The sequence below is a fragment of the Poecilia mexicana genome, unplaced genomic scaffold (assembly GCF_051168715.1).
Source record: "Poecilia mexicana isolate PSO_F unplaced genomic scaffold, ASM5116871v1 scaffold_7, whole genome shotgun sequence".
Classification (NCBI taxonomy): Eukaryota; Metazoa; Chordata; class Actinopteri; order Cyprinodontiformes; family Poeciliidae; genus Poecilia; species Poecilia mexicana.
Window position 1 is genome coordinate 17,421,012 of NW_028263376.1, and position 20,569 is coordinate 17,441,580.

The 20,569-nt window shown below is 38.5% G+C and overlaps 2 protein-coding genes and 1 long non-coding RNA gene across 4 annotated transcripts; 2 read left to right on the forward strand and 1 right to left on the reverse strand.

The window, feature by feature from the left end:
* Positions 1 to 675: 675 nt before the first annotated feature.
* peds1b (plasmanylethanolamine desaturase 1b) lies at positions 676 to 9,076 on the reverse strand. The gene is made up of 6 exons (XM_014985324.2): positions 8,873 to 9,076; positions 6,494 to 6,613; positions 6,331 to 6,422; positions 5,427 to 5,571; positions 5,124 to 5,336; positions 676 to 4,382 (listed from the first exon to the last, which is right to left on the reverse strand). Exons 1-6 carry the CDS (start codon positions 9,006 to 9,008, stop codon positions 4,261 to 4,263), a joined length of 828 nt encoding a protein of 275 aa, XP_014840810.1. The 5' UTR covers positions 9,009 to 9,076; the 3' UTR covers positions 676 to 4,260.
* A 269-nt stretch (positions 9,077 to 9,345) lies between these two features.
* Positions 9,346 to 14,890, forward strand: LOC148158409 (uncharacterized). Of its 2 annotated transcripts, XR_015763794.1 has the most exons (3): positions 9,346 to 9,538; positions 10,984 to 11,059; positions 12,935 to 14,890. It is a non-coding gene; the product is annotated as an uncharacterized LOC148158409 (long non-coding RNA). The 2 variants fall into 2 exon arrangements; XR_015763793.1 differs by lacking the exons at positions 9,346 to 9,538; positions 10,984 to 11,059 and adding an exon at positions 11,194 to 12,077.
* Positions 14,891 to 18,352: 3,462 nt separating this feature from the next.
* On the forward strand, positions 18,353 to 19,801 carry cebpb (CCAAT enhancer binding protein beta). The gene has a single exon (XM_014985310.2). It carries the CDS (start codon positions 18,405 to 18,407, stop codon positions 19,392 to 19,394), a length of 990 nt encoding a protein of 329 aa, XP_014840796.2. The 5' UTR covers positions 18,353 to 18,404; the 3' UTR covers positions 19,395 to 19,801.
* Positions 19,802 to 20,569: the final 768 nt, after the last annotated feature.

Consider the following 20,569-nt stretch of genomic DNA (forward strand, 5'->3'; position numbering starts at 1 on the left):
CAAATTAAATTAGTTTTTGTTTGTATAAATTACTCAGATGCTAAATATTAAATTTCTAGAGATTCTCAATGAAAGCAGAGAAAGCTACAATATTCTAACAGTAGTTTTAGCTAATAATTTCTGCTACAATCAGCCCTTTGAGGAGATTCATGCTTCATGATGTGACCTAAAATTTAATTGAGTTTCACACCCCTGATTTACACTGTGTAGCGCCAAATGAAGTCTAAAATTTCAGTTTCTCAGAAAATTGGAGCAGGTTCATTTCATAGTAAGTAGACTTTAAAAAAATAAAAACTAGAGCTTGTGCATTTATTAAACTGGACTTATCAAATGGTTTCTTTAAAGAAAGTTCTTGTTTTTATTGCTGAGTAGCTTAAAAGCCTAGAAAAAAACCTGAAGAAAATTGGTAAGAAGTTAGAAAACTCTCCACTGACAAAAAAAATTGCCACTTTGCTTCATTAAAAAAAATGTTGCATGTTTATTTTATTGCTGAATAGAGAAAAAATAATTACAATAATTTGCATTTTAATTTGGAAAAACAGGATGGCTTTTCAACTTTGTGACATTTGTGCCACTGAATTAGACGGTGAATTAAACTTTTATTGATATTCTAATACTTTTAGATGTATGGTTAAAGAATCCAACAACTTCAGGGCAAAGAACAGACACAAAAAGTTGGTGTTTGTTAGTTTATTTATAAATACAGGTTAATATGTACATCATAAGCCTCCCATAAGGAAGACAACAAAAAGGCATCAAGGCATTATTCTGATATCTAGGCTTCATCTCCAAGGGCATCCGACCAACACCGACATCCATGTGGGTCCCAACTCAGAGAGGAAGTGAGTCATGACAGGCAAAATAAAGTCACTCAGATCGTTTTCTCCAACAATGGCGGCAACATTTACTGTAAATCCTTAAGGGAAGCATAAGGCAACTAATTTTAAAAACCTGGGAGTCATTATGAGAAGCTCATTAACTTCCAGAAATCAAGATTTTATCATCTTTATATGGTGTGTAAATACATTTCTGATCATTCAGTTTTACAAAACGGAAAGCAAAACAAAAACAAACAGAAGATATTTGTATTGATTCACAGCCACAAAACAACCAGGAATGCGTCAGTCAACTGCCTGCTTTACTCAACAAAATCCTTCTCAACTCAAAGATCAATTAGTTTTAATATTTCAAATTATATCCTTAACTCTTCTAATTGAGTGGTTATTTCTCCCCACACAAGAAAATCCCACTAAAGTATTTAAATGGCTCCAACTACAATCCTGAGAGCACTTGAAGAGAACATTTATGCGCAATAAATTGATAACAAAAGCACCTAAAGCCAAGAGAGAAAGTGGTTTGGGTTCCCGTTCAGCTCACCACAAATCCTCAGTTCAAAGTTCTCCGTCATCCGAGTCTTTATTACCAATGAATGAGTCTCTTTAAGCCTTTTCTATCAATAACCAATAGTCGTTAACCTACATTTTACGGATTTACAAGAAGCACAAAACATCCTTAAAACTTCACTGCAAAAAGACAAAATCTTACCAAGTATTTTTGGTCTAGTTTCTGCTGCAACTATCTTAGTAGAAATCAACATTATGCTCAGTGATGAAGTAAGTAACTAATAGTTATTTTAATTATCTTATATTTAGCAGAGCCTGTTTAAGTGACTTGGTGGCAGAAAGCTCATGAGGTTTGATGTTAGTATTTCAGTTTTTTTTTTTTAGTTTTCTTCTGGTGATCCGGACAGTACTGTCCTGTTTCGTACTGCCGGTTCTGAAGGAGGACGGGTGTAAAGCGACCGTCTGGAAGCCGATCTCACAAAATGATGACAGCTGCTCTGGGTAGGCCTGTCACAGAAAGCAGTAAATCAATTAATGATAAATTAAAACAAGCTAATTTCTCTTTTCTCTGTACTGAAAACTGGATGATGAAAGACTCCAGTCTGGTGTTTTTGTCTCAACTAGCCTCATTTTTGAAGGACAGTTTTGTTTACGGAGACTTTGTGATTTATTTTATTTGACGTTTCTTATTTTGGATATTCAAAATGTCCTCCAGCTCCAGTGTTAAATGTTCAATAGAATTTAAAGTGTATTGATCTTTGAGGTTGTATTCTTGCATTACCATTATATTACTTCAAAATGGTCTCAAAACAACAATATTATCGTTTATCGCAATAACTTCTGGGACAATTTATCGTCCAGTAAAAGTTGTTATTGTAACAGGCCTGTCTCTGGAGAATCAGAGGTTTACTTTTGATGAAGTGAAGTTTGCTTTGTCAGACCTAAGAAAAGTCTTATTTTTGAGAACTTGGTCGTTCATTTATCCGTGAATTTAATAATCTCAGGTCCAGGAGAAGACATTTCTTCACAGGTGTGTTGGGACGTTAATGGAGGCGTCGTTCCGTCTCCAGTTGGATCCTAATCAAACGTCCTTGAGTCGGTTCTTCTGAAGCGGTGATCACGTTGTTGCAGTGAGTAGCTCTGTCCCATAGTTATTAAGACATCGTCCGCCTCATCCGAAGAGATGACAACGGTCTCAATATCCTGAGGTTGTGAATGAAGGTCGCCGAGCCGGCAGGGCGTGGTTTCAGCAGCCATTTGTTTATCAGGAGCAATCTGGAGCTGATGGGACAGGACCAATGAGAAACGACTTCAGTTTTAGTTTCCCAATAGCGTTCAGAAGAACGGTAAAGACTTTTGTTTGTCCAGATCATTAGTGGTTAGAGTTTTTTCTACGTTATATCAGACAATATCTTTGAGGAACGAGAGTATTTTTGTTCTCCAATTATTGGAAAAATGACCAAATCCATTTATTGATCATCTCCGACAATAAGCAGTTTTGTCATTCATTTAGTTTTCTTGGTGTTCACTTTGGGGGCTGGATGTGTTTGTCTTGCCTCTTGTTGGCGTTTGAAGGTGAGGTTTAGTTTTCTTTGGTGCAGTCGGTGTTAAAGTGTCGATGATGGGGAATATTTCAGCTCAAAGCTGATCACGCTGATTATTAGTCTTCTCGGATTCGAAGTGTGAGAATTTATTTTCCCAGTTCCTGGGTGAGGTTTATGCGAACTCTCCGTTTGTTTTGAGGAAGAGTTGCTTCATTTCCATTCCAGCTGCTGAATCTTCATTTCTACTGACTGGAGTCTTTGTGCAACACTGAGCTGGTCATTGTTTTGAGTTATTCATTGAGCTGAACCAGGGTCGTTCTTGGTATTCCTCTCCAGAGCATGAATCTTTATTCTACAGATTGAAGTCTGTGTGTAATATTTCTGATGTCCCCTTCAACAGCCAGAGGCATTTTGCTCTGGTTCACTTTGAAAGTGGAAAAAATGAAGCAAAAAAAAAAAAAATCCCACAGTCCTTAGATCAGTAAAGACGTCGATAATGTAAGTGCAACTATTAAAGCTGCGTGTATAAAGTAACTTTAACAGGCAAAGCTACCAATAAGGAAGTGAGAGAGCAGCTGTCAGTTTCAGACTCATTTAGATTACTTAGTAGCTCGCTGGTTCTCCTGCTATAACAGATTCATCCATTTATTAAACTACTAATAAATATCGCTGTGCTTTAGAAAGAAAGAAATTTCATAATTGACATAAAAATAAAAAAACAAAAAACACATTTCTGCCTCACTGTTTCCACTTATCCTATAAAACTATCAAAAAGTGTGCAGAGCCAAACCCAAATGTGCAAGTAGAGAGCAAATGTAACAGTTACTTGAAATTTGATCACAAGCTATCAACAATGGTAACGCCTCCAGAGAGATCCTACATAACTGACTGATTCTAGAACGTTCAGATCAAATTCGATTCTTTAGAGCTTCTTCGTTCAACAGAAAATAAAGCGGTGACGAGTAAAAATGTGGATACAGGCTCTCCTGATCGGCGTGTGATCATCCTCCACAGCGCTGGTTCAGATCAGAGTAATAGTCTCACCTCCTTTGGAAAGTGACACATTATTTGCAAAAACTTAAAAAAAAAAAAAAAAAAAAAAAATGATGACCTGTGAATAAAAAGCTTATAGCATATTGCAGTTTAGATAATGTATCCGTGTAGAAAAGCTATGAAATAAAATCCCAGAAACAGCCCTCGCTTGGTGAAAGAGGAAAAAGAAAAAAAAAATGTGCAAGACTTAAAGCTATGGCATCAGAAACGGTTAGCCGTTCATCCTGTGAGCTGCAGTTTTTCAGTGAGGCGAGAAAACACGACGAGAAGCCTGGGCAGAGCCAGAGGTTGCTGAGGTAGGATGCAGTTAGCCTTCAGAGTTATTTCACTTTCTTAGCCCATTTTAAGTCGTCCGCTCTGGGTTTCTCTCCCGTCACGCCCTGGATGAGATCCTCCAAGGTTCTCCAGAAACCGAGCCACTCCAGAGGATAGTTTAACCACCCTGGACAGAGGAGAGACGGAGAGAAAATCAACTTCACCCTAAAAAAAAGACCTTAATGCTCCACCAGACTGCCTCAGAATAAAACCTAATGATTATCATGCAAATATTATTTTCACTACATCCATGAATTCTTCATAGGGTCTTGAAAACCAGGGAATGAAAAAAGGAAATACGATTTCAAAGGTGAATTCATAAAAACATTCTGAATGGAGGCCAGTGGCACAGAATCAGGCATTAAGTTTAAAAAGAATACATGGAAAACTTAAAGAAATAAAGGGAGAAATTAATCCTAAATTGTGTATTTCTCCCCCCCCCCATCAAAACAGTCACAATTATAGTAATAAAAATGTTTTAAATAGGCCTGTCATGATAAGTTTCTGGGATGATAAGTTGTCCCAGAAATGTTTGCTACAAATGATGCGTTTTTGACAGTATTTTCAATTAATAATTATAAATGGCATAATTATGCAAGATTAAATTTGCTTTAGGTTTGTAAAGAACACTAAACACTGAAACCGGAAGGTATTTTAAATAACCAAAATAAAACAACCAAAAACAATAAATAAAATGTAAATAAAAACCACACACATGGCTAAAAACATAAATGAAATGAATCATGAAGTCTTCTCCCCTTTAAGAAATATTAAGTCAGAATTGAATTGATCCGCTCCATTTTAATTTATTATGCGAGTAACTGATTTGTTCCCTACGGGCTCTGGGACTCGGGCGGCAGAGACGAACCTGTGGTGATGCAGAAATACGTCTCATGAGGGGAGACGTGGTGGATGCGGTGGTGCTTGCGAGGAAGGATGATGTGGCAGTCCTGCAGGAGCACCACCCAGCGAGGAAGGCCGAAGTACGTGTGCGACCACTTGTGGATCTGGTTGGTGAGCGTCACAAAGATGGACAGCGCGTACAAGTAGCAGTACCACGGGTAGATGTGGTAAATCTCCGCTGCAGTCAGAAAAACCGAGACGATTCGTGTTTACCGTCCACACTAATGTTTCCAGACAAAATGTCATTTTTGTTGGTAGAAACGCTCACCAGGGGACAGCGTGAGAAAGTTGAAGGCCATGTTTGCGAGAGGGACAATGGTCAGCATGCAGTTGTCACCGTTTGTCTCGATGAAGTCGTGACGGGTGATGGCTGTGGGGTCGATGTGGTGCTCTCTGAACGGCCGAATAAACGCCTTCAGGAGGGAAAATACCCGGGTCGTTAGTCAAAACCTCAACAGGAAACAAAATCTTTCCAAGGTGTTTCTAGTGCAAAAATCTTAGTACACTTGAAATAAGAAAACTAACTTACAGGTAACTTTCCAAAGCTTGTTTAAGTCAATAATTCCTTAATATTGTTTTTTGTTTTTTAAGTACTAGTTCCTCTGGCATATTATTTCACTTATAACATGGGAAAAACATCTTGTTATAACTAGTACAGTTTAAAAACCAATATTATGGATTTATTGACATAAAAAATATAATGTCTTGCTGAAGAGTTACTTGTACGTTTTGGTGCAAGACATTTGCACCAGAACTTACACCAAAAATACTTGAAAAGATTTTGTGTTTTTGAATTGTCCTACAAAAACATTTCCCATGTTATAAGTGAAATAATCTGACAATGGAACTAGAACTATTTATAATAGATATTAAGGAATTATTGAAAAGCTCCTATATCTTGCTGAAAAGTTAATTAAAAGTTAGTTTTATCACAGGGTGAAGCTACATACATACATACAGATAAAAGCATTTCGTTTCTTATTTTTATATTATATCCAAACATTTTTGCATATTTTTGGCTCATTTACTCATCTAAGAATGCTGTTCTTTAAAGAAAATTGTCCTTTTTTGGGTCTATATACACCAGTTAACGATTAATCCATTATTAAATTAGTTGACAATTATTTCAATAATCGATTGTTTTAGCTCTGGTGGAAACCCTGAGATCTTACCTTTCCAAAGATGGGTAGATCCACTGATCCCCATGTGTCGGCCCCCCAGTGTACGAGTCCCGACGCGAAGTCAGCGGTGAGTATTCCTGCCACTGAGGAAGAAGTTATGATCAGAAAAAAACTAAACATCCACACCGTGTGCAATTCTGGGCTCAGAGCTTACCGATGCCCAGCTGTATGTACCACACATGTCCCAGATGGAAATTGGCAAGAAGGTGAATTAAGTTGAAGGCCATGAGAGAGAAGCAGAGGATGACGCTGATCCATTCTTGACATCGTTTGCCTGCCAGAAAATACAGAAACAAAACGGATAAAATGAAGAAAGAGCAAAATGTTCCTGATTACATGAACAGTCCAAGCGAGTTTCCAGTTCATCTCTGATCCACTGACCTACTTGTGATAACGTGTCCTCCAAAAATAAAACTTTCAAAGGTTAAACTTATCAGATTCCTGCTTAAAGTGGCAACAACAAACTTCATTTCACTGGAATTTATGTGATAAGAACTGGTTTCTTTTTTAAACTATTCACATTTGCAAAGCAACTTAAGACCATCTGGATTGAATATTGAGCAGTTTTCAAGACCTGCCACAAATTCTCAATCAGAATTAGGTCTGGACTTCAACTAGGCCGTTTCAACATACTTCAGATCTTTCTGTTTTGCACTTAGACCTGCCACACATTTTGTTGGACAATAAATTGTCCCAGAAGTTATTGTGATAAATAATAATTTTGTTGTTTTGAGAGTGTTTTAAATATCCAAAGTAAATAAAACTGTTTTTCCTGGAAAGAGAAAAACAATAAATCATGCAAATGGAAATTATTGAGCTTGATTTAATTTATCATGTGATTTATTGAGACATGTCTGCATTCACTTAAAAAAACGTAATTTGATTTAAATTGAATATGCTTAAAGGTTTCTCCACCCTTGTCCTGTATGTGTCTACCGTCTTACTGCACACCTGAAATGAAAGGCTGATGAACAGAAATCCAATCATTTGGTGTTCTGGAGACGAAACGCATCGAAACCATGAAGGACGGCAACACTGATCTAAACCAGTCCACTGCGGATCCGGTTGTATGTTTAGTCTCGGGACTAGAGACTAAACATAGATATGCAAAAAAATTTATTAATTTTTAGCTTTTCCTCATTTTATAATGTTTAATCTTTATCAAAAACATACTTGGAGTTTTGCTTTGATTTTTCATGCATGTTTGAGAAATCTTTTTAATCACCCGTGGCAACCATTGAACTGTGCAAAACGTTTGCTTTCACCAAGCGCCGCCATTTTACACAAAGCTGGAGTTTCCAAGCTGAGCTATTGCCTCACAGAGCAGCCCTTCCCCACTCAGCTCCTCCAGACTAGCAGCAGCACTTAGCAAACATCTGGGGGAGCTGAGAGTCTGCTGAGCTCAAACTATTTCTCAACCCAACGCTCCTAAGAAAGTTTGTAAACGGCTCAATGGAGTAACTAAAGGTTGTGTCAGAAAGAGCAGGAGCTTTTTAAAGAGACAGAGGCCCAATTTCAAGGCATTAAATTGCTATTTCTTTTAAGTTATGTTTGATATACAGGATATTTATAAATGAAGGCAACATAGTTACCTGGAAAATACATAATGCTGCCCCTTTCGCAAGAGTTTCTACAAGGATCAAGACAGAACCACTTTCTCCCTCCCCTCTCTAAAGTTCCCACTATGGTCTTTTTTCTCTTGCCACTCTCCCGTAAAAATCAACATTTATATAGTGTACAGCTAATATATGCTCTGTCAACAAACTGTTTCCTAACCTACCTCTGCTTTAAGCTTTGCTTTTGAAGGTAACTGGCTGTCATTGATTTCATTTCAGCCTGAAGGCTGAATACAAATGATTTTGTAGTTCTATGGTATTATAACTAGATAAAATACGAGTTTCTGTTCATGACAAGACAAATCAAGAAGATCAAGGGATGAGAAAACCCTCACCTGTTTACAATATAAATAAAATTATCTTAAAAAGGACACAGGAAGGAAAAGGTCTGTAACCGCACACAACCAAATTAGTCATATGCTGGCTCCGAGCAGAGCACGAACCACATTACATTTGTATAAAGGGTGTGGAGGATTTACTTTGTTAATCAAGTCCAACCTGTACTGTAATAAGAGGAATCCTGACATAGTTTAAGAGCTTGATGTTTTTAGGTCACGGTGTACACGTCAACCCTGTTGGAGAAGGAATTCCCATAACCTCTGCTCAGTGCTGGAAATGTCAACGCTGCACACAAACTCCACACAAATTTAACCAGTCTCACATGATTCCTATTGTGTAACAAAAGCATTGTGGCTTGGACAAAACAGAGGCAGAGCAGCCGCCGACTGGTTCCGGTCATCAAAGGCATTTCTGTTGTCGCTCGCACAGTAATTGGTTAGATTTTCATCGGAGTTTGTTTGTTGGTTGGTGACTAACTAGGTAACCAGTCGTTATATATCACACCCTCTTCTTCTTCAACACTCAAGCTGGCAGGACCAAACCCACAAGCGACGCCGCTGTATAGAGGATCCACTCACCTGGCGAGTACAGGCTAGCCAGTTCACGGGCACCGGCGTGCTGTGAGCCCCATCTGACCGCGCCCCGACCCGGACCCTGCGGCTGTGCGGTCTCCGCTGCTACTCCACACCCGTTCTCGGTGACCATACTCGCCATTTCTTTCCTCTGTGGGCCCGGTCCCTTTCGGTCCTTCCACTCACAGCACCGGGAACCAACGGAATCGTGAATGTCTCATCCGACGGATATAGCAATGTTTTCAACCAATCAGACATTAATCGATGAGCGCAAGAGCCAATGGCAGCGCGAGAAAATGTTTCCATAATTGGAGAGCAACCAATAGAGAGACAGATTGCGAGTATTTCATTTCCTGGCCCCACCCGTGCTGTTTCCTCAGCTGTAGATGTGAAACTCACCAGAAGATGGCGCTGTGAGCGTATGCCACGTTTCAAACGGGCGGAACTGGTGTTGTAGCGACATTCGTTACCCCTCGTATTTGTCGGTCCATGAGCGTTTTTTAAAAAAATGCCAGCTGTGTTGGAGTTGTAAAAGCAAAATAACACAAAATTAGGTGGAGTAAAGTATATTGTTGGATGCAAGCCGCCGTTTAAAATTTAAGAAGAAGAAGAAGTTAAGTTTTATTTTCTCAAAGAAGCAGCAGTCACAATTTTTCCATCTTTACAGCTCAGGTTGGTGAGAAAAAAATGCAGTAATTATGCGTCATTTATATATTGTCTCTGCAAATAAGACAAAACTAACTTACAGGTAACTTTTCAGCAACATATTGAAGGGTTTTACAAGTCAATAATTCCTTAATATTGATTTTAAAAAGTACTAGCTCCACTGGCAGATTATTCCACTTATAATATGGGGAAATGTCTTGTTATAAGTGAAATAACATGCCAGTTTAAGTAGTACTTTTAACAATATTCAGAAATTAGTTACTTAAAACGAGCTCCTATATCTTGCTGAAGTTAAAAGTTAGTTTTGTCTTAATTTAAGTGTATTAAGATATTTGCATTTGAAAATATACAAATATGCTTAAGATTTAGTTTTTTGCAGTGTATAAATGCTGTTGTAGAATTTATTGTTTGAAAAGCACAATTTACACAAACAAATTGGAAAAAATAAAATAAATTATAAATTAAAACTATTGATTTACTAAAATAAACATTTGCTTTTAGAGTGGAGGTGTAGTAAAACATTATGTTTCCAGTTCTGATTTTTAAACATATGGCAGGTTTTCAGGAAGTGGCTCTTGCTGAGGTGCATTTAAACCGGGTTTCTTCAACTCTAGGCCTCGACGGCCGATGTTCTGCAACTTTTAGATGTGTCCCTAGTTCAACATGAATCAAATGGCTAAATTGCCCTCGCTCTCGGTATGCAGTAAAGTTCTCCAGACTCCTGCTAATGATCTGATTATTTGACTCAGGTGTCTTGAAGCAGAAACATATCTAAAAGTTGCAGAACATCGGACCTTGAGGCCTGAATTTGGAAATATTTAATGACCAGATTTCTGATGACCTGAAGGATCTGAATACTCTGAGAAGCATTCATGCCCAAGGCCATTTATTGCTTTATAGACAAAAAAGAGTTTGAAACCTATCCTTTTACAAGCAGGAGTGATTTAAGGACCTCTGGGATATGACACATTTTTCTCTTTTTGGTCAGAACTCTGCAGCTGCCCCAGTGATTTTTATTTTTATTTATATTTTTATTACGCCACCAAAACAGCACTGCAATAATAGAGCTGTGCAAAATATCAGATCACATCATTGTCCCGTAATACACAGTGGGAAGAAGGGTCATATCTCAATATTTGGTCGTCTGTTGTGTTTTCGGCGCTATAACTGCAACTTCTGCATGTCAATAATACATTTGTTTTGTTTGTCAGACTTTCACTGCCGTCCTTTATGTGTATTTTAAGCCGCCAAGTTACTAAAGTTCACTAAGACTAGTGAGTAAATAGAAAAAAGCTGAAGAGAAAATCAAAATCTATCTGCATCTTAATGTGGTGCAATATTATTTCAGCTACATGTTCTACTAATATTATTCAGCCCTACTTTTCATTTAATTTGAGTATCTTTTTTCAAATTACAGTAATTATCTTTCTGTGGTTGTTTTTTCTAAGTAGAACTGGAGAAAAAAGAGAAGAGGTTCAGAAAGAAGGATGAAGAGAATATCAGATGCCCATAATGACGTCACAAATGGTGAGTAATTTCCACAAATTAAATACGCACAGAAACCACATCTGCAGACTGAGAAGTCTGATTTTACAAAAGGTTTAATGCAGTAAAATGTAATCACACGTTAGAATAACTTTAAAATGATGCAACTGTTTAATGAGAACCCAAAGGTTTTTAAGCTTTTAAAAAGAAAAAGTTAACTTCTTCAAGAGCCAAAACAAACTGTCTGTTTAGTAAACTCTTCTTTTTCCTGTTGCAGCCATGTTTGTGGGTCATGACTAATAAATAACAATGTTTACATAAACGTTTCTGAGGACGCGACTGAGTCACTGAGATGCTATTTCTGTTCTTCTCTTTTTACCAGTTTACTGTAAATGCTGCAATACTTCCTGCAGCTCTAGATGGGTTTAATTAGAAACAGAAAAACCTAAAAATGAAACTGATCTATCATGAGGACGGTAGTGGTTAAAATGTCCATCTGTTAGGCAGAAACATTAGTTAAAATATAGAGTTTACCTTTTCAGCAATTAGATTCTATTGACGGAAACTTTTGTTATCTGAAATGATGACTGAATGTTTAGTAACAAACATAAATTTTAATTTTTTGATAAAGCTTGGAATAAGAAAAAAGGGCAGCACACAGATGCTATGGTTTTGACACAGTGGAGTACAGAAGTATTCACACTAGAGGTGTGCCGATCGATCGGCCACCGATCATAATCGGCCGATTTCCGTGAAAAAGTGTATGATCGGTAATCGCCGATCACGGTCTCTTGTTGCCGATCTCGTTTATCTCACTTCGCAGCCTGCGTGCGCAGCTTTCCTTCACACTGCGCAGGCGCGCAGCAGTAAATCCTGTCCTGTGGAACTTGAACGCTCTGAGTGAACGGGGACGGGGAAATTACCTCGGGAGTGAAGCACTTCAAAATGCATCCACACAATCTAATATCTAATATGGCATTTAAAAAACAGCACTTGACGGAGTTCGGCTACATCGAGGCTCAACGCAGAAAAAAAGGACATCCGAAGCGGCAGCTAGCAGGTACAGCAGCGCACAGCTACCAACACTCACCCGGACTAGCATCACGGTCAGAAAGCTAAACAAATAAACCGGAAAATAATTTAGGTCTTCGAGCTGGCGGTGTAAGACGCTGGTTCTGCTCTCGCTCTTGGACCGCCTGTGAAATAAATACAAGTAGTATTTAATAAATACAAGTAGTATTTATTTCACAGGCGGAGCGGCGCTCAACCTCCACCCAGCAGTGAACTCTCACACCGAGCCTCTTCTTAAAGCTGCAGCACGTAACGTAAACAATAACAACAAAAACATTCACATATTAAAACTTTCGCTATGTCCAAACATGATACATCCATCCATCCATCCATTTTCCTTCACCCTTGTCCCTCAGTGGGGTCGGGAGGGGTGCTGGTGCCTATCTCCAGCTCACGTTCCGGGCGAGAGGCGGGGCCAAACATGATACATAATTTATGAAAATAAAAAATAATCGAACTCCTCTCCCGCCTCCTGTTTCCTGCACAGTTACTCAGCTTTGTCAGAACCAGCCAATCAGAACCAGCATTAATCAGCTAGCCATGCTAGCAGGAAGTTTGGATTTAGTAACTCGGGATTGTTTATTTTGATGCACCCTGTATTTGACTTTGAATGAATGTTTCCCTCTTTTACTAGACATTATTTGGTATAATAAGTGTTATGAGATTTATTTGACTCATGTATAATTTAGGGTACTGAGAGGCTTTCTGTTAAATATTGTTTAACTGGTTGCAGGTTTTTCAGTTGTACTTTTGACTGAGAAGCTGATCTATTGTGCCTGCAAGTATGATGCATGTTTATGTTAATTAGGTGGATTTATTACCAGATAATTTTTTTAATTTTTCCAGATCACATAACAGTATTCAGACGATTGGCAAAGATCGGTGATCGGCAGAGATCGGCCTCATGGGTGATCGGTATCGGAATCGGCAGCAAAAAACCTGATCAGAGCATCCCTAATTCACACATTTGAATCTTTTCCACATTTCAGTCACAAATGTCCGTGTTTTTTCTTGGGAGTCATAGACTAGACCAACACAAAGGCATGCATAATTGTAAAGTTTAACTAATTAGGTGGCTTCTTTATCATTTTATTTAGGGGCATCAGATTATAGAGGACAAATACAAAATGCTCAGTGCATTTTTCAATTTGTATGAGCTATGAAAACTTTTTAAATTTAATTTCACAGTTATATTTCACTTTGTCTATCACGTAAAATCTCAATAAAATACACTAAAGTTTGTGCTTCTAACTCAATAAATGTGGAAAAATTGCAAGTTGAGTGAATATTTAACCTGTGATAGGAATTTCAATATTGTTTATCTATTCCTGTACTACTTTCATCTTGTTTTTTTCCCCAATATTCTGTATTTATTGTCTTCTTTTGACTTGTGAATGGAGAAATGGACAGAAAAAAAACAAACTTATTATTTTTGTTAAATAGCATTATTCTGTAAAATGTTCTTAAAGGTTGCATGCATGTAAAGCTCTGTTGCACCTTGCCTGGATCTGTTCACGCATGCAGATCCAGCAAACATCTAAATGTACCATCATTAAATGTCATTAAATGTGTAATTATCCCTGACATTAGATTAAACCAAACAATTTAGAAAGTGTTTAATTACATCTTTAGGCATCAACAACAGGTTTATAGTGACAGATTAGGGTGGAGCTGCAGTTCTGCACCTTCACCAGATGAGATAACGGGATTAATTACGCATTTCTGAGGTAGTTTATCAGATTCTCAATTTAATGAGAATTATAGAAGTAGAAACCTTTAAAACAGACAAGATCAGTGACTCTTGATTCTTTTTCTTGATATTGGAAAAACTGATGAATTTGTTTGTTTGTTTTTTATTATCATGTTTGGACCTGATTACAGAAAAAAACTAAGCAGAATAATTCTTTGTAAAACCAGGTTGGGTTTCATAAACGGGGAGTTGACATGACTGTTATGACAACAGATTCAGAAGTAAACAAGATAAACACATATTCATTTTCTCATTAAAGACATCAAGGGAAAGTAACACTGGTTTGTGTAAATTAAAGTCCGTTTTTGTTCATAAAAACGGATTTCTACAAAAACATATCCTGTAGTTTAGGAAAAGACAGTTTTACATCAGACCACAAGGGGGCAGCATGTCTCTATTTAGCTCAAATAAAAGGAATTTGTTTCTTTGCGTTTAATGCGTTTTTAATATTGTGCAAGAAAAAATTTTAAGTGGTTAAATAAAAAAATCCTCAGAGTGTGGCATTTTTTTCATCATAATAATCACAATAGGCAATAGTAAAACCGATTACTAAAATAATTGTAAGTTACGGCCCTACAAACATCCCTACTGGGACTACAGGACTACAGAAGAGTAGTGATTAGTACTTATTGCTTTATTTAGAGCTATGTAAAAGAAAAAATGCATATTATACCACTGTAATAAGTAAAAAAAGAAACAAACAGACAATATTCATTTATATATCAATATATACAGTAACATGGAGTCAGGACAAGACATTGTTTCAGTCATCCAGGTCATGTTTTATATAATTATGTAAACAAGAATGCATTTAATCTTTTATTGTACATATTTATGTTATACTTTATATGATTGCCACTGTAATTTAATATTTATTAATTTTTGTTACATATTTAGGCCTGTAACGATGTTATTGGACGATAAATTGTCCCAGAAGTTATTGCGATAAACTATAATATTGTTGTTTTGAGGCCATTTTTGACTAATCTAATGGTAATGGAAAGAACACATAATCAAAGATCAATAAATTTTAAACTCTAATGATCACTTAACACTGGAATTGACAGACATTTTAATTATCCAGAAGAAACAAACAAAGCAAAAGGAACAAATAAAATGAATTATGAAGTTTCTGGAAACAAAATTGTCCTTCAGAAAAACAGCGAGTTGAGACTAAATCACCAGACTGAAGATTTTATTCATCCAGTTTTTGGTAGAAACAGAAAAACAACAAATCATTCAAATGTAAAATATTGAGCTGATTTTAATTTATCATGTGATTAATTGATTTATATTGTGATATATGTGCACATATGTGTTTTTCATGATGCATGTTCTTGTTAACACCACTGACATCACTCATAGCATCACTAACAATCAATATTTCAATTACATACTATACATAATTTATTGATGATATATGTGCATGCATTTCAATGAGTAAAATTATATGTCGTAATTCTATTATGGTGTCGGTGGAAACAGTTATAATTAATTTGAGGTTGAAAAAACACTTAAAATGGGAGCAGAACTTCTCTTAAAATGAAAACATCTGTCTGTCTGAGACGTTCTGTAACCGACTGGCATCTGAAACTGGAGTAAAAACGAAGCTCAACAACGTATTGATTTAAGGAAGCTGAATATAAATACACACCACAAATTCACAGCCACAGAGACCTTTGGGTGCGCTCTCAGTTGTGTTAGACCTAAACCAGACTGTCTGAATCTGAATCTCCCATCACACCCACTCTGACCTTTATACAGATTTAGAGATTTATCATGTTGTGCATGACCTCTAACCCCCAACCAAGATCAAATTCTTCCACTCGCTGCAGATCAAAAACAGCGAGTGGAAGTTGTGGGGAGCGAGCCGTGTGTAGATGGTGTCACAGTCCCGACCTCATTACGTCTGAACAGAAATGGTAAACACCTTGTCACTAGAAAGGGATTTTTTTTTCCATCACTGTCGACGTTTTGTTTTGTTTGGGTCTTGATTGGCCTGCAGGGGGCGTGAGTGGACGCCTTGTTGACGAATCAGACGCTCATTGCCAGACAAAATGAGGTAGTTGGTGTTGCTCTTATGACTTCAGTTATGCATTTCAGTTTCATTTTAGAATAAATCAGTTAAATATTTTAACATCTTCCTCCCATTTCTTGTTTTTATTTTTATTGTGCTGTGACTTTGCCGCTTGACCCAAATGAGGCTGGAAACCACAGAGCATGCAGGAAACCCAGCTGTGGTTTTGGACTCAGAACTCACATTTTTACCTCCGCAATTCAATTTTAATACTAAATGAGCAAATTAAAAAGTCTAAGAAAGTATGGCAATATTCACACCGATGCATTGTTCTGTCACTGCATGCATGCATCAATAGAGAAAAGTACAGTTCATGCTTTTTTTTTATCCCCTTTTTTCACATATTTATGCTTAAAATCATGGATTCACTTATTTTTTTTAGGGGTTAAACAATGACGTTCTCAAAAAAATTACCTAAATGTTACAAACAACCAATAAACTTGTTTTTGGTGTAAAATTGTATAGAACCTGCACCATCATGGGGAAGACCGATGAATTAACAGTTTAGCAGCTATTTACATAATCTGCGAGGCGCCTTACACTGCAAAAAACAAAGTCATGCAAAGTATTTCTGGTCCAGTTTCTAGTGTAAATATCTCAGCACTCTGGAAATAAGTTAAAACTGACTTAGAGATAACTTTTCAACACAATATAGGAGCTTATTTTAAGTCAATAATTCCTTAATTTTGATGAAAAAGTTCTAGTTGCACTGGCAGATTATTTGACTTACAACAAGACATTTTTCCCTTGTTACAAGTGGAATAATAAGCCAGTCCAGGGGTGGGCAATCCTGGTCCTGGAGGGCCGGTGTCCTGCAACTCTTAGACGTCTCCCTGATCCAACACACTTGAATCCAACAGCTGAATCACCTCCTAACTGCAGTCAGGTTCTCCAGAGTCCTGCTAACGACTTCATTATTTGATTCAGGTGTGTTGTTGCAGGAGACCGGCCCTCGAGGCCTGGAGTTACCCACCCCTGGGCTAGTGGAACTAATACTTTTTATCAATAAGGAGTTGTCTACTTAAAAGACGTTGAAAAGTTACCTGTAAGTCAGTTTTGTTTTATTTCAAGTGTGCTACGATATTTTCACTATAAACAAGAACAAAAATACTTGGTAAGATTTTGTGTTTTTGCAGCGTAAACCAGAAACTGACTGTTCAGAGTGCTGCATCTGAAACAAAAGGTTTAGTGGAAGAAAAAACTGCATGCAACAGCGGTAGCTGTGAAGAAACTCTAAACACCAGATCCAAAAACACAGACGAGTTGGAGGCGTCTGCTGAAGCAGAGAAGGCAGCTGCCTGCTTTATTGTTATCGCATTAATTCATATCAAATTAGCCTTAACCCAGTATTATGCACATACTTTTGCAGTGCATGGACATACAGTATGTTTCAGTCGTCTTACATTTCTGTATTAAATGACTTTGAGGAAACACAGTGGATCAATAGCAGCACAGGGTTTCCTACACCGCAAAATAAAAACCACCACATCTCCTGAATGTTATTTTTTAGTATGTTAAAACCGTGTACAGCATATAACACATATACCTGCGCACGTATAAGCGCAGATAGGCCATTGCTTGTACTTTGAGAACAACAAGCAACAGTTTGGTATTTAATAGTGACATTTACTCAAGTAACTTTTGTGAAAACATTCATTTTTAAGAGTATTTTTACTACAATGTACTTTGTATTTGAGTAACTTATGAAGTATCGTTACAGTTGAGTTAGATTTCTGGATACTCTTCCTCTCGTGATTAACTTCAGTGAATGAATAACAAGTTTGTTCACCAGCAGTACTTTCTGTTAAAGCTTCATTATATTGAAAGAAATTGACTCAAAAAAAACTTTAGTTGTGTCTGGTTTTGTTATTTATGTGAATTATTTTAATTTTGGTCGTTTAATATACCCAAATTTACACATTACTTTATATTTTGGTCCGTCTGCTTATTCTTTTTTCAAATATTACATGCTTGTTTTGAACAGTTACTCTAGCTGCCTTTTCACCCAATACTTTTTTACTTTTGAGTTTTTTCTGGCTGCTTTTTAGTTTTACTTGAGTAAAAATATGTTAAAGTAGTGCTGCTCTTACTTGAGTACAATTTGTGGATAATCTACCAGCCTCTGATAACAAGGCATTTAGGGCTGACGTCATATAATATAAATTTTTTTCTGATAAACTTAAGAATTAACAGAAATATACCACAATGTGTGTAAAATGGGAGTTTCACTTTCTGAATTACCACTGTGGTCATATTCTAAATCATTTCGATGCACAAAACGTGTGTTTTTACTGTGTTCCGGTGCAAGTCAGGCTAATTTATTATGTACGGGAAATAACCTGAAGAAGTGGTACAGGTTGTTCGGTTGGTTCGGGGCTTTGCGTCACCTGCCCGAGGCCACGCCCACCCCGGTTGCTCTAAATACAAAAAACCCCTGAGACAGGAAGACCTGTCAATGTGAGAGGCTCCGCAAAAAACTTACTACTCGCATGTTACCACTGGCAGGGGCAGAGTGGGATTTAAACGCGGCGCATTCCCGACACATTTCCCAACTCTGGTCAGGGCGCCTCACCTCAGCCCTGCGCGCTCCTGCAGTCCGGCGGGTGTTGACATCCATGGAAGTGGCCGGCTTGTACGAGGAGGGCGGCTTCGCGATCCACGGCAGAGACGGCATCATCGCTCCCATCGGCGGCGGCGCGTACTGGAGGCTCGGCGACTCGATGACGGAGCTGGGCGTGGAGGAGCGGGAGAGAGCTATCGACTTCAGCGCGTACCTGGACTCAGCCCTGCACTGCCCGCCGCAGCCGCAGCAGCCGCAGCCGGGCGACGCTTTCTCAGACTTCCTCGGGGAGAGCAAGATCAAAAGAGTCACGGCTCTGCAAAACTACAAGAACTACTCTCTGCTGAACGAGCTGGAGGCGAGTCAGTGCGAGAACCTGCGGGAGTCGTACGGACTGAGCTACGCGGAGCTGCAGGAGACCCGGGTGGACAGCGTGTTGAGCCCGGAGTTGAGCCGCTACCGAGCCGCCGCCGCTGCTCCCGCGGACCGAGAAGACAGCCAGGAAGACGCGAAAATGGAAAACGGCTCGTCTGGCTTCGACATGAGGTCCTACCTGCACTACCAGTCCACGAGTGGGAGTCTGGGGAACATTTCCACCGCGTCGTCGAACTGCTCCAGCCCGCCCGGCACACCTGCGCCGTCAGGTAACGGCAGGTCGCCGTCGCACGGCGGCAAGTCGTCCAGCGGGAAGTCGAAGAAGCGCCTGGACAAGGACAGCGAGGAGTACCGGCAGAGGCGGGAGAGGAACAACCTCGCTGTGAGGAAGAGCAGGGACAAAGCCAAGATGCGCAACTTGGAGACGCAGCAGAAAGTGCTGGAGCTGGCGGTGGAGAACGACCGTCTACAGAAGCGAGTGGAGCAGCTGTCCAGAGAGCTGGCCACCCTGCGCAACCTGCTGTCCGCCACCGGACAGTGCTGAGCCGCTCACCTGGTGGACTTTACAGAAATACAGGGTACTACTACACCCACTGGTTTACAAGGACGCTTTGAATGAGACTGAACAGAGTGGGCGCATGGGGTGGCCATCCACGACTCTTCCTAAACATGTCACCTTAGCTTTATTCTCAGATGTAATTTTTTTTTTTTGGTGTATGCAGTATTTCTGTGCAGGTTTTACATCCATTCCTGGTGAATTTCTACATTTTGTGTACACTGTCTGCAGCAATGGCTGTCAGGGGAAGAGTTGTGCTGCAGTGAAATGATGCAACTCTTTGTAATAGTATTGGCAATGAATGAAATAAGTATAATTATTTAATATTAAAAGGTGAAATGCTTTAATTGTACTTGATATTTTATTGAATTAAACAGATTTATACTTTGTTTAAAGATTTTCACTCATTTTTCTTTATTATCATTTTTTCTTTGCACAACGCTTTATATGCTTGCCTAATTTTCATCATGGGCTGTGTAATAGCACGTTCCAGGTTACAACATATTGCAGTGACACAAGCAGCTCAACCGCAAGAAAAATGTGCAGTTTTAAAATTCAGTTTATTTACATAGAGACGATTCACAAAAGAAATTAAATTTCCAGCTGGATATAAAGGGATAATAAATGTAGATTTAGCGGCACATTTCACAGAATAAGAGAGTTTAATTCAGGTTGCAACGTAGGGAACCGTTTTTGCAGCAATCTCTCACATCGAGAAAGTGTGCAACATAAAAACAAAAAATTCACACATTAATAATAAATAAATACGCTTCATTCTGCATTATTAACATGTGTTTTATGTGCATAATACAGTGCATAGTAGAGTAAGAGAAAAAAAAGACTCCTTAACTGCCAAGTTTCTGTTTGACTTAATGATTTGACATAAAGTGCACTGATCCCAAAATAAATTCAGCCAATTTATACTGAAATGATACTGCTGAGAGCAGCAAAAAGCAAACAAAAAAAAGACTCGGTCACTGCACGCAGCACAGAAATGGTCGTTTTATCTTTAGCACACGGCTCTGTCAATAGTCTGCTGGGTCCACTGGCCTAGAGAGGGGTTCAAGGTCGCATGGAAATTAATCAGCAACTAACCCGATCGCACTACCTGCTGAGGTCACACCTGAACAGCCGACAGGCGAGACGCTGAGAGTTTTAAAGCA

What these genes read in the sequence shown, in the direction of transcription:
- peds1b (XM_014985324.2), bottom strand. Translation starts at nt 9,008, where the DNA reads ATGGCGAGTATGGTCACCGAGAACGGGTGTGGAGTAGCAGCGGAGACC. An exon ending in ATCTACCCATCTTTGGAAAG is followed by an intron (nt 5,572 to 6,330) that starts GTAAGATCTCAG and finishes TCCCTCCTGAAG; the next exon opens with GCGTTTATTCGGCCGTTCAG. An exon ending in CTTTCTCACGCTGTCCCCTG is followed by an intron (nt 5,337 to 5,426) that starts GTGAGCGTTTCT and finishes TTCTGACTGCAG; the next exon opens with CGGAGATTTACCACATCTAC.
- cebpb (XM_014985310.2), top strand. Translation starts at nt 18,405, where the DNA reads ATGTTACCACTGGCAGGGGCAGAGTGGGATTTAAACGCGGCGCATTCC.